This window comes from Abrus precatorius, unplaced genomic scaffold (genome assembly GCF_003935025.1).
Source record: "Abrus precatorius isolate BTA unplaced genomic scaffold, Abrus_2018 Scaffold8, whole genome shotgun sequence".
In the NCBI taxonomy this organism is placed as follows: domain Eukaryota; kingdom Viridiplantae; phylum Streptophyta; class Magnoliopsida; order Fabales; family Fabaceae; genus Abrus; species Abrus precatorius.
The window spans coordinates 24,556,689-24,570,319 of NW_020874428.1; the positions used below are offsets into that span (position 1 = coordinate 24,556,689).

General features: G+C 32.4%; 2 protein-coding genes across 4 annotated transcripts; both read right to left on the reverse strand.

The window, feature by feature from the left end:
• Positions 1–185: 185 nt before the first annotated feature.
• LOC113847009 (ethylene-responsive transcription factor 3-like) lies at positions 186–1,486 on the reverse strand. Its single transcript, XM_027475827.1, has one exon. The coding sequence runs from the start codon at positions 1,301–1,303 to the stop codon at positions 683–685; it is 621 nt and encodes a 206-aa protein (XP_027331628.1). The 5' UTR covers positions 1,304–1,486; the 3' UTR covers positions 186–682.
• A 6,720-nt stretch (positions 1,487–8,206) lies between these two features.
• On the reverse strand, positions 8,207–12,898 carry LOC113847241 (zinc finger CCCH domain-containing protein 3). 3 transcript variants are annotated; one of them, XM_027476221.1, is made up of 7 exons: positions 12,448–12,898; positions 11,746–11,915; positions 11,475–11,528; positions 10,291–10,407; positions 9,888–10,172; positions 9,011–9,262; positions 8,207–8,845 (listed from the first exon to the last, which is right to left on the reverse strand). In XM_027476221.1, the coding sequence occupies exons 1-7, from the start codon at positions 12,527–12,529 to the stop codon at positions 8,531–8,533; spliced, it is 1,275 nt and encodes a 424-aa protein (XP_027332022.1). In that variant the 5' UTR covers positions 12,530–12,898; the 3' UTR covers positions 8,207–8,530. The 3 variants fall into 3 exon arrangements, with proteins under 3 accessions (XP_027332022.1, XP_027332023.1, XP_027332024.1); XM_027476222.1 differs by having other exon boundaries at positions 8,208–8,845; positions 12,466–12,898; XM_027476223.1 differs by having other exon boundaries at positions 8,208–8,845; positions 12,056–12,898.
• Between the last annotated feature and the right edge of the window lie 733 nt (positions 12,899–13,631).

The following is a 13,631-nucleotide window of genomic DNA, read 5'->3' on the forward strand; positions in this document are numbered from 1 at the left end:
AATATTTGTAGTATTCGGGCATGAAACATTATAGTTCAAACTACATAATTTTTTATATAGTTTCTCCACATTATGGTTTAATCAACAGAACGAAAACGTGTACTTTCAGATAAAAACAGTTCAAACCCTTGACCCTAATATGCACACAACATCAAAGATTCGTAAGAAAAACTCATGTTGCAAAAGGGTTTTATCCTTCTCTCAATAACAAGACCAACACAGAAATTACCCACCCAAATGCAAATGCAAAATACAATGCAGACCAAACAACACAAACAAGCAAAGAGTAATTAATTAGAATGTAATTTATTCTATGATCTGATTGCCATAATTTTTGTACAGAAAAAGAAAAAGGTAAGTTCTAAGGGGTAAGAAGCAGATCCAGAGTGAAAGCAGAAGATCTACTCTCAGATCATGTCCAATGCTATGACATAGGATCCAAATAACTTACAACAACAAAGACATAACCATCAAGTTCCAAGAAACCAACCTTCATTTCATCACCACATCACAACAAAGATGGCTATGCCTATTTTTTAACTCTACAACATCATAATAATCTAACAAGTCGGAAACATTTTTCCCTTTTTTTAAATTTTAGTTCCTCGGAAAAAAAAAGTAAAAATCAAAAGAAAATGAGGCGGCGATTATACCAAAGATGGATACGTAGACGGATCGATCATCAGAGGCACAAAGTGGTAGCGCGAAGGTCGTCGGCGTCGTCATCGGCGGGAGGAGGGAGGTTGAGATCGAAGGGAAGGGGTTTCCGGAAGGATGAGGTGAGGACGCAGTCTTCGTCGTCGACGACGGAGGAGGAGGAGTCGCAGTCGCTGTGGCAATCGTCGACGGGGAGAGGGTTGAGTGGTCGACGTGGGTGGAGAGTGGAAGAAGAAGGTACCCTAGGCCCGCTGAAAGACTCAACGGTGCTGCTCATGCCGCTGGTCGTGGGCCGGTTCACTTGGACCGGGTCGAACTTAGAAAACCCATGGTCTTGGTAAAGGGGAATATGAGAGTGATCCATCTCAGGGTTTGGGAAAGGAAAGTTTGTTTTCGCTTTGGGCCCGCGGAAGGATCGGGCTGCAGCGTCATAAGCCCGGGCCGCGTCCTCGGCTGAATCGAAGGTTCCCAACCACACGCGGGCTTTCTTCCACGGATCTCTAATCTCCGCCGCGAATCGTCCCCATGGCCGCTTTCTTACACCGCGGAACCGCGTCTCCTTCGCCGGAGATTCTCGCTCCGCCGCCGGGGTTGGATCTGCGGCGGCGGCGGCGACGACGACGGCGGTTCCTCTCCCTCGGCGCATGGAGGTTATAGATCACGATGACGATGGTGGTGGATGCGTGATTTGAAGAGAAAAAAGAATAGGGAAAGAGGAAACCCTTAACCAGCCACCACCTCTTTCAAAGGGAAATTCTTAATCTTGTTTCTTCTCCATTTCTCTCTCTCTCTCTTTTTTTCTTTCTTAATTTTTATTTTCTCTTCTATGAGGGATGAGAGCTTTGGGGTCCCATGTGTCTTGCCTCAATAGATTATGCATGTTTAGAATGACGTGATTGCCCTTTGTCGTTTCGTGAGGGGGTTGGGAAGGGGAGGGGCAATAATGGTATTTGGGGAGTTAATTGCTTTATTTTTATGGGGTCATATGGGTGGGATGTGATTATTGGCCTCATGGCCATGGGAATGGGGTTTTACATGGAAATGTTAGGCATTTGGGGCATATGCTTGTCGTAATTATTGATGTTATTGTCTTAGTGAGCAACCACGAATGGCTCTTGTTTTGGGAGCAACCGTTTATGGTATTTACGTTTTCTGAAATATTAACGTGTTTTCAGCCAGTTGTCTAATTTTGTACCGTGTTCTCGTCACCATTAGATTTTCTTACAAGAAATGTAATTATTGTCTCCTTTGCAATATCTCATTCAATTTTCTAACCAATCTTTATAAATAGAACTAACCACGTCCCCAACTTTGTTTCGTTCTTTAATTCTTTTCATCATAAAAACAAACCTTTCTTGCCCTCTTTTTTTTAAATGCAAGTCAAAGCTTTGTTCGTACATCCTAAATAATGCCACGGCTAAAGGTTTAGTTAAAATTACTTCCAAATTATTCATTTTCTCGCATTTTAGATAGAAAGAAGCAGGTGATTAAACGAATCATATAACAAAAATAAACCTTAAACCTTTTGATGATCTATTATTTGGAAACAAATAAACCAAGCTTACAAAAATCAATAACATGTACGTGTCTTGTGCTTTATTTATAAATAGCATGTTTAGTAAATTCATTATTGAGTGTTTAAATATGATTTTGAGTCTAAAATCATAAATTAAAATGAAGATGGAAAAGAAATGCTTAGTCATTAAGATAAATTGTATAGATCATTAGTTTTTCGCACATCGGTGCATGTTTGCTGTCACTTAGCAAAAAAAACATTCATTTGTTCTTTAAAAGATAAATTAATCTAAATAACTGATGATTTTTTTAAAATAAACTCAACAAAATACACATTAATTTTCTTGTGGCTGGTTAGATTAGAAACTGAAATATATTCAATTGTTTATACTTTACAAACTAATATTAAATAGAACTTAAATTTGAGATGACGAAATTTGTCTTATACAAGTACGTTCAAAAGTCTAATCTAATCTTAGAAATTGTGAAAATTCTCATTTGCGTTTATTAAACTTCAAAGCAAAACGTACCATTAGAATCTTGAAGTTTGTAGCTTAGATCTATTTAATTAAGCTAACTACATATTGAGCTAATTTAGAAGAAACTATTTTTTTAACTACATTTTCGTGCATTTGCATCACAACTTTAAAATGACAAAATCTGGGTCTAATTTTTTAAGATGTTTTCTATATAATTATTTTTAGTTAAAATTAGAATTTTACTTTGATAACTTGCGATAATTATAAATTCAAATTTTGTCATCAAGATAAAATTCTAACTTTAATTGAAAAAAATAACACAAAAACATCTAAAAAAATCATACCTAAATTTTATATTTTAAAATAGCACATAAGAATATTTATGTCTAACTCTTTAACTCAAATTAAATATAATATTCCCAAAAAAGTACAGATATACATGGAAATGAAACAAAAAGACGAGAAAGAATATAAGTGTGTGCGTGCGCGCGCTTGAATAAAGAAATATACCGTTATGATCAATTTTAATAAACATTTCAATCATATTTAAAGATTTAAAATTAATATGTTCAGCTCCTTAAAAAAAAAAAAGCCTTGAATTTGTTCAGGTAACCAGGCAGAAGGCATTACATTTCATTACGTACATAGAGGCATTAACCAAGTTTTAAGAAAAAAATATACAATTACGTTTCATGAATTGAAATTATTATTATTTAAATGGATAAATAATTTTGGTACCAAATAATGAAGAAAAAAAATGAAGTGAGATGAAGAGTTAATTAATAAAAAGATTCAAAGAATAAGAGTCATGCACATAAATTTAAAGATAAAATTATAGTCTTAGGCCAACACTAATATGTTAGTGTCACAATTTACAAATTTGTAGTGTGGGAAGACATGGTAGAATACTCCAATACTAAATGATGAGAATTATAGGAAAATTACAACATAAAAATTAGCTATTGTCTATGACTTATAAATCTTACATTAGAATCTCATATTTTTTAACTTGGACTCAAGTCACATAATTTGCAAGTAGATCCTAACATTGAAGGAAAAGAGACAGAGGGTTAAGAAAAAAAATTCAACTTTAAGGGGCATATAATTTTTTTTTTCAAATTTAAAAACTCTTAAATATAAATTTTCATCAAATAAACATTCTATTTTCTTAAATTTAACTCTCAAATAAAGTTTTAAGGAATAAAGGGGTTCATAATTCTCGATGCATTCTACACTAGAAGAGCCATAATAATATGGAAGAGAATTACATTTATTCCTTCAACCTACATTACTGTCATGCTAGCATATTCGTATAAGCATGTTTGAATTACGTCACAGGTTTTCAAAATAACATAAATGTTTCATTTTAGAGTGTTATTATAACTTACAACTTATTAATAATAAAATTTTAAAAATAAAATATGATATTAAATATAAATGAAGGCTAATTTAATCTATATCAAGAACATACAATTGTCTCCTTAAACTCTAGGACATCAATTGTCTCCTTAAACTCTAGGACATTAATGTCTATTAGCATCTTGGTCATATTTGATGCATTACTTCAACAATAAGAATGGGGGAGATAGTATCCAGCTTGACTTGAACAAGGCTTATGACAAGGGTTTCATGGAAATTGTAAGGTTAATAAGAGCCATGAAAGATCAAGGGTATTCATCAAAGATAAACGTTTCCATTGAGAACACATGCTTCTATATATATATTATATGTGGTGTATTGGGAGAATAAGAACTACGTCCTTTATGTGTGTCCAGGAGATGCAGCTATCAGGATTTTATTCCCCACACCAATTTGGTCCACTTTCTTCAAGCAGCTATAGAGTGATGTAAGAAGTCTCATATTCCCTGCTAGTGTAGGATGAGAACATAGAAGCCAAGAGCCTAATGTTATTTTCTTGTGGAATATTTGGAACGACAAATACTTCCATGATTTTGATGTATCCAAGTTAGATGAATTAACCTTGTAAATTATAAATTATTAGTATGTAATTAATGGATGATAATTTTTATAATAGTTGATTAATAAATAACTATGATTAATAACTAGTAAGTATGAAATTTATCAGCCTAACACACTCGAATGTGCATAATTTTTTTCATTTAGAACTAGAAGATTCATGAAGCTCTCAAAGAGTTAAGAATGGACAAACCATTTGAATGTATATAATATTGATTGTCTTTTTCTCCTCAACCTTAATTTGATTTAGAGATGGAGATTTGAAAGCATTTGTCTTTTGTAATTTTTTCCTAGCACATGATATAAATCTGTCTATTGTAAATATAAAAATAGTGTTTAACAGTAAGGCAGGCAAAGATCAAATTTCATCCGATTGAATTTCGTTTGGCTGAAAGTTCAGCTGCTTTTGGTTCTTCAATGATTATCATTTGTCTCAAGGAATCCTTTATGAAACTTCTGAAAATGAAGATAAAGTAACAGGACAATATCCAAGAGATGAGACATCGCTATTTAAAATAGAAAATAAAATTTAAAATCAAAACGGATAGTACATTCATTATATTCTTTATTTTGTATTTCATACATCATAGCTACTGTTGGATGAATTGAAAGAAAATACAAAGTAAAAAAGCTCAAATAAAGATTTTTTTTAAAAGAAAAAAAAGAGGAGAAAAGTTAATTTTTTAAACAAAAATTTAAATTCTTTTTTTCATATTTTTTCTGTGATTCAAATTTTAAAAATTTCTCTTTTTCTCTTTTTTTTTCTCACGCAACCAAACACATTAGTGTTGGAAATTGAAACTATTAAAATTGAATTTTTTATGTAAGTGAAGAGTAAAGATCAAGTTCAAAAACAAGTATCAGATTTGAGATCTTCTATTGATGTTTTGCAAGAGGTTGGTGTTTTGATGATAATATAAGAATTGCTAATCAAAGTATCATGTTGATCAAGATGTGTTGATTGAAGATTTGATCAATTAATTGGATGCTCAAGACTTGGTGTGTTTGATATATTTAGCTATTTGATTGTAGTTATTGGTTTAAACAAGTATAATAGAAGGTGTCAAAATTATTACAGAGTCACTTGGTAATTAGCATAAACTAGTTATCAAAATCTTAACAGTTTTGTCGCCTTTTTTTCCCTATAAATATATATATATTACAATGATGAAATGAATTATTAGATTTCAGTTACTATAAACTCTCTTATTACAAAGTATAATACATCCAATTTCTTATGATAATTACTAACAAGGATCAAAGAGTATATATCCATTCACTTTCATTTTCGTTTCACCCTTTCGATTGCCTTCCTTTGTTCCATCTATCTTCTATACATTTCCTTTCATCTTTAGCTTCAATCTTTTTTGTCTAAAAGACAAAATATTCTATGTGATTAGAACCCATTTTAGACAGGAAAAAAAAAATCCGACACCCCAATTAAATTGAACTTAGAATAACAAAGTTTTAGCACATATAAGAATATTACCCGTAATCAGTAGGCAAAACAATATATTCAATCCTTATCAATTAATATTCTCAAAAAGATTATGTACCACTTATAGAATTTTCTCTAAAATTTAGACTGTGAAGACGAGGTATAGAAAATTTATTAAATTCAAAGGAAGTCAATTGTTTGGTCACTTTCATTGAAGCTAGGCCCATTAAGAAATTTCAACTCAATTCAAGCAACAAGCTTAACAAAGCACTACATGGGGGAAAAAAAGGTATTTGCATCTTCTGATCTTTAATAACAATATTAAATCATGTCCAAGAAAAATGGCACAAAATTTATCATGTAATAACTTCACATTACTAGTTGTAAGATATTAGATATCTAAAAAGAAATATCTTTCTCTCTAATATGATAAATTCACATTTCATATATAAGAACAAAAGAAAATTAAAATAAATTAGATACGCGTAAAGCTGGTGGATTCGTATATTGTCTTCTTCCTTTATTTATTTAAGTTTCAGTACTCAAATTGGCACTGGTGAACCCAGGAGGAATTAAATCCTCTCATGCTCCTTTTATGTATATCGTGGGAAAGACAGACAAAAACAAGTTGGATAGACTCTTCAAAATAATAATAAATTTCCCTAAGTGTCTTTTCAATCGTGACAAGATGATGAAATTAAGAACCCAAATGAGTTACAATAAATTTTTCTACGTGTCTTTTCACTCGTGACAAGATTATGAACTAAGAACCCAATTTAGTTACGAACTCCCCCATATCACTTTGCATTTCCAAACTCCACCATAGCCAACAAAAAAAGCATTTCAGGCTCAAGTGGGCAAAATTTAACGGATAGCAATACAAATTATAGATAAAAAAAATTATCATTAATTCTGAAAAATAAAAAAAATAGTAAAAACACTAATAATAATGATGTTGACAATAATTATTATTATAAATTAATAATAATAATAATAATAATTTAGTTCAAATGATAAGTAATAAGATCTCAAGTTCAAATTACTATATCTAGATTCGTAATTCCAGAATATTAGTAATTATAGTTATGAAAATAACAATAATAAATAAAAAAATTCTCCGTTCGTGTACTGTATGAGTATGAGATATTCGAAAAACATAACTTAAAAATTTGGGTTAGAGACGAGTTGATATTATTCCTGCAAATACTTCAAACAATGATTCCATACTAGAGAGCTTCTTTCTTGTGAAGTTTATGGATTACGTTTGCATGAAATATTATAATTTTACTTGATCTTCAACTTTATAAACTTTTCCCTGTAGTGTCCGTTATGACGCTTGGATAATGAGACAGTAAACCATAAAAGAAATGTCATATTAAAGGTATTGAGCTTGAAAAAAAAAAAAATATATATATATATATATATATATAATAAATATTATATCAAATTAATAAAATATATGATAAGATTTTCCTATTGATAAATAAAAAATACCAACAATAATATTTTTTCACCAACTCATCATGTCATTGAGTTCTTTAGATTTAATAATCTTATAGCTAATTGTAAAGAATAAATCTCACATGTATTTTATTTATTGTTACTATAAACAGAAAGGCTTCAGTAAGATGAAAGATCAATCAAAAAGTTAAAAATAATATTTGTAACTAAAATTAGAAGACAAAAATAATTTTTTTTAAATGAATAAAGTTAAAAGTACTGAATGATTTTTTATGTGTGTTCAGGGAACCGTAGTGTAAATTAAATTTAAAAGAAAGAAGTTAGATTTTGTTGATATGGCCTAAAAGTAAAAGTGAGAGGCAAGATAAGCTGATGTGGCAATTTTATAACCCACACTTCAACTTTTATATATTAGGAAAAAAAAAATGTACTTATTCTCTTCTGTTTTCCGTTCATCTTTGAGCTATTTCACAACCGCAATTAAATCGAAGAAAGAACAACCTAGTCTCTTTTTTTTTTTAATTAAATGGATCCCTAAGAATCCTGTCATTCTTAAAATTCCAAGTGGACATCATCCCAAAATAAAAGCAATTAAATCTCCATATTATTGATATTTTTCTATATAGATATATAGATATAATAATAATAAAGGATTAAAAGCCAGTTAGGCACGCCCTTAAAAATGATGTAAAAAATTACTGAAAAGTTTGTCATACATCCCTGAGTTTTTCATCCAGCACTTTTAAGTGTGTACCAATCTGACCCTAAGAGAGAGAAAAAGATAAATGAAAGGTCACAAACTTTCTACCTGCATTTTATTCACCACAAAAAATGCCTTCCATCCCCCACAAGCTAGTGGTTGTAAGAACAACCTTTGAACAAACTATCCAACTCCACAGAATTGCAGGTGAAAAGGGGGGAACAGATGGTATGTATGATATATATTTCTCCTTAAAATATGGAAAGAAAAAATGTCCCAAAGAAAGATCAAACTTGAAGCAGTTTAGTCATGTAAAGACTCTGAGGATGGTGGGAGGGAATTTGATGTAGTATCAACTTGTTTGGATGAATCTTCTGCAGCAGCTTTTGTATCAGAATGCTGAAGCTTGTCACTTGATACTTTAGATGGAGATGTCTCTGATGGTTGAACAGTTGATAACCCTCTTGGATTACTAATGAGAGATGCATCAATTACAGTTAGAGTAGGTGAGGTCAAGCCATAGTTCTGAGGGATAGCCAAAACTGGATGATCAAATTTGCATGTAGGGCCAAACTTGCATATTCCATTGATTCTGTAGTAAGAGCATATAGCCTGCCCCTGTAGATAATCATGATATGAATCAGGAATCTAAATACTTAGACTTCATGGCATTAGTAGCCAATATGGAATATGAAAATGCCTTCATAAGACATTAGGGAGAATAATATGAACAAAATCTTAAGATATTAGAGTAACTAAGCATCAAGGAGAAACCGAACTTACAGGTCTCACAGGAAGGCCAAGTGGATTTATTAACGATTGAGCTATCCTTTCTTTTGGGTGGTGAAACTTGCAATCAGATCCATATTTGCATGTCCCAGTGCTCATGAAGTATCTACATTCTGGTTGATCAGGTCTATCTGGGAGAGCTGAATTTAATACTTGCCCGCCAGAAAGTGACTCGCTCGGATTCATATAATCGTAAACAAGATTAGATCCAAGAAAACCGGTAGGGATTGCAGCGTTCATACTTCCCTATTTTGAGAAACATAATCACAGTCAAAACAAAAGATCTTCATTGAATTTGCAAAAGGTACCATTAACTGTATACAGTAACCGAAACTCAACATAATTAATTGTCACTAAAAGCGAAACATTCTCTGAAACTTTCCTAAAAAACAAAGCACATCCTGCATCAGAAATTAATCAGTATATGAATGCCAGGAATAACAGTATTGCCATACACAGACCACTTCCTCTAAAGTTCCTTCCTTGCAATGTCCATGACATTTGGCGGTAAGAGATGGCAACAATATTTTAGAATCTTCATGCATTTATTTATCTAGATATATTAGACAACAAAATTGATTGTGCTACCAAGAAAATGAATATTGACCAATGCTTCATGAAGCAATAAAAACTTGCATGTATGGAGTAAAATTTCAGTAATAAGGCAGAAGAAGAAAAACACAATTTGGAACTGTTTTTTTCCCTAACAATGAGCCCATCTATATAACCCTTGCTATCATTCATCATGAGATAAAATCAGTCAGCATCAAATTCAATGACAGGATAACCACTGTGCGGAAGAGAAAAAACAAAAGACCACAGCATACAGCAAATGCATATAAAAACAGGACATTCAACATCCTTAACTAACCATGTAGTTGGTCCAGCTCGGCGCAGGTATCATGCCTTGTGAAGAAGACAGAAAAGGAGGCACATAAGATTGAAGGCCCTGCCCAGATAAATACGACATTCTTGATACTGACCATGCAGGAAACCCACCAACATATGGCAAACCTGATGTAGGAATAATCGTTGAAGCAGGAGATCCAGCCAACGGGTATGCTCCAAAGGAAGCATGCTGTGGATGATGAAACTTGCAAGCAACTCCAAACTTACAGGATCCAGTTCTCATGTAATAGGGACACGATTTTTCTTCCTAAAAGCAACAATCAAAAAATGTTGAAAATTGCAATGTTTCCAACGTCTTCCATCAACACAGTAAAAGTAATCAGTTTGGAAAAAATAAAGTAACAGGTGTGAAGAGAAGTGCAAACCTGACGCATCGGAAGACCTAAAGTATTGAATAACACAGGAGCAGCACCTCGCCTGTCCTTTGGATGATGATATTTACATGTTGATCCATACTTGCATGTCCCTGTCTTAAGAAAATACTGCAATCCATATTTTAAACAAGATCACAAGTTACTTAATTTGAATAGGTCATAAAACACACAAAGTTTCAATGCACTGGAATACCAATTGAATCTCTCATGAGAAAAAGACAGTGTAGTATGCAAAAATCTTCAGATTATAACTCAGTTCCTGAACTTGATATTTATAGTATAATAGATGTGAAACTCAAGTTATTGTATTTATTTCCTTTTCTAGTTCAAGTATGCCATAGCTGGCATCAAATAAAAATTTTCCACCATCATCATAAAGAAATCCAGTAAATAAGTTCTACAGGACAAAAAACCATAATGTGTCCACTAAAACAAAAATAAACAATTCACCAATAGAAAACAAAATGACAGATGTTCTACACTGACAGCATAACTACTACATTTTTTGTCCATTTCATTAGGTATCCCACTTCATTTTCTTCCCCTCCATTTATTGATTTGCTAATGGTGTACTAGCAATCACTAAGCTAAAGATTTCAAACAGACCAAACCACCATCATTAAATTAAAAGGGACCACAACAAAGGACAAGCATAAGTGCAGAAAACAAGTGAAGTTTCTGCAGAAGGGACATAAATGAAACGCATATCTTCAGAATTTTTTATGGAGTCATCTTCAAACATGAGAAGTTTTATTTTTTATTACAAAACAAGCTGCCAAGGTTGGGTTTGTTAAAGAAAAAGAAAGTGTTTCATTGTAAATGTTCTTGTATAAAACACACACCACATTCAGTTTCATGTAGCATAGTTCTTTCATGAACTAACAACTATCCCAAAGCTTTAAGTTATTAAGTGAAGACAAATGAATGGTTTTGCATCACAACTTCAACACACTCCTTTGCATGAGAGCCCTTTGGAGGCATGGAAAATGAACAAGCCCGAGGATCAAATTCTAGACCACTTGGTCATAGAGGCTCCAATGCCATGTCATGCATTAGATATCCCAAAAGCTTAAGCTACTAGGCGAAGATGCATGAATGGTTTCATATTACATTCCTAACAAATTCAACAAGAAAATTTGTTGCAAAACAATTTCAATCACCAAAAGTAAACATACCTCACAATCAGGTTGCCCAACTCTCTGAGGGAGTTCTTCGCCATAATGAGTACCCTGAAAATCTAATAAAGTATGAGCAACATTGATCTGCTTGTGTATGATAAAACATAAAACTAACAAGCAGATTGGAGAGTAAGTTATTAGAGAAACGGAAAGATTACAACTACATAAACTACACTTGTATCAAATATTTTACCAAAAAAGTTTTTTCATAATATCTAGAAGATAATGATTAATGAATGAAAAGGAAATAAAAGAAAGAGCTTCGTACAAGGGAAACATGAGCAGGGTGATTGTAGCGACAGTTACTCCCATAACCACACATTCCAGTCCTCAAATAATACAAGCAATCAGGTTCACCGGGTCGATCCGGATATTGGGTAGATTGAGCTGCAGCATCTCTATCCCGATTGTCATTGATTTTCAAACGTCGAATTGCTTCTGCAATACAGACAAGACAGAAATCAGGCAAAGTCTTTCCAAAGTCTCAACGTGCATTTAAACAAATTTAAGCAATAACTCAAATTGGGCGCAGTCAGAGAGCAATACCACTAATCGGATCAGAAAATTAAGATTTTCACCTCATAAAGCACACTATTGTGGTTAAAAGATTTAAGATCAAAACATGCCAGCGATACTTTGTTGCATCAATTATGCAAACCCATGTGTGATCAAGCACAACACTTGAGTTTAGGGAAGAAAACACAACAATTTTCTTAACATTTTTCACTCACACAAGTTAAGCCATGTTTTCAAAAATCCCCATAAGACTAACAATACATTGTGTGAATTATCAAAATTCTTCAAATCAAAACCATCGTACCATAAAAACAAAGGCATCGTATCATATAATGAAACAAGATCGTAGAGTAAAGATAATCTAAAATCTATTTCCTCGCAGAACAACATTAAATGATGATCAGAACCATTTAAACCATGAATCATGACCACCCCAAAAAGGAAAATCAGTCACCAGAAAAATCTGCAACACCTTCAATGTTATCACCAGAAGGAGTAGAATCAGCATTCCTCAGAACCTGCCGGTTTTCTGGCATCTGGTAGCGTTGAAATGACAAGAGACACTTTTGCTTGTTCGATCAAACCCAGAAGACCCTTTTGAGCTTTTAAGAAGAAATCAGCACAACACTCTCAAATTAACTCACCCAGATGGTAAAATGATCATCAAGGAGAGACAGTGAAAATTGACCAAAGATAAAAGGCAATAAAATAAAATTTCCAAATATTATTAAAAAGAAAAAACAAAGGTACAAGGAGAGAATCACAGATAAAATTGAGAAGAATCAAATGTGATATCTTAAAAGAGATATAATAATATTCCAATTGGATGAAAGTTAGCGTCAAATTAGATTAGAGTTTCCTGGCTGTGGCTCAGCAACCTTCGGAACATTTTGGATCTTTGAATGTGAAACCCGACAAGTTAACTATAATAATATTAATACAGTAATACTAAAGTAAGGTTCTTGCGCGCGTGTACGAACAATAAATTCTCTGTACCATATTACCCTCCACGTGGCTCCTCCATAACATGTTTACGTGAACCACGATTTATTACTATCACTATGGCGCGTGCATTGCAGTCACTACCACAATTTGGATTGTTAAGAAAATTTAATTAGCCTGAAAAGTAGATGCAAATGATGGTAAGGTAAATAAGTGGCATTTTTTTTTTGTCAGTAGTGGCATTTTCACTGTTGATTTTATTCTCAGCTCTTCGGACTTAGCCTTTGTAATTCTTTTCATAAATAGAGGTTTCGATTTTTTGGTGCACTTTCAAGTAGTAATTAGAATTTTGAACAAACAAAAAATGCGTGTAATGATTTGCTTTTTATTTGTGTGTGTATATATATATATTATAGCTATTGTTGAATGAAATATATTAATATATTTTTTAATTAATTTAAATATGTTATGCCTTTGAATTTCTTTTGGAGTTAGTCCCTTTCTTATTTTCAGGCTTTATATTGAATAAAAAGAAATATATTTTTAGTCTCTCATTAGAATAATTTTAAGAGATAAAAGTAAATCTGTATACCTTTTAGTACTAAAATTTGAAAAAAAAATTGATGGATTAATTAAAAATAATACAATTTTAAAGTTTAGAAACATATTTAAACTAATTTTTAACCATGAAAATGT

Bases quoted from the DNA above. Each gene is read 5' to 3' on its own strand.
- LOC113847009 (XM_027475827.1), bottom strand. From the start codon at position 1,303: ATGCGCCGAGGGAGAGGAACCGCCGTCGTCGTCGCCGCCGCCGCCGCA.
- LOC113847241 (XM_027476221.1), bottom strand. From the start codon at position 12,529: ATGCCAGAAAACCGGCAGGTTCTGAGGAATGCTGATTCTACTCCTTCT. The intron at 11,529-11,745 runs GTACGAAGCTCT...TTAGATTTTCAG, and splicing joins ACCCTGCTCATGTTTCCCTT to GGTACTCATTATGGCGAAGA. The intron at 9,263-9,887 runs GTTAGTTAAGGA...TTCTCAAAATAG, and splicing joins CGAGCTGGACCAACTACATG to GGAAGTATGAACGCTGCAAT.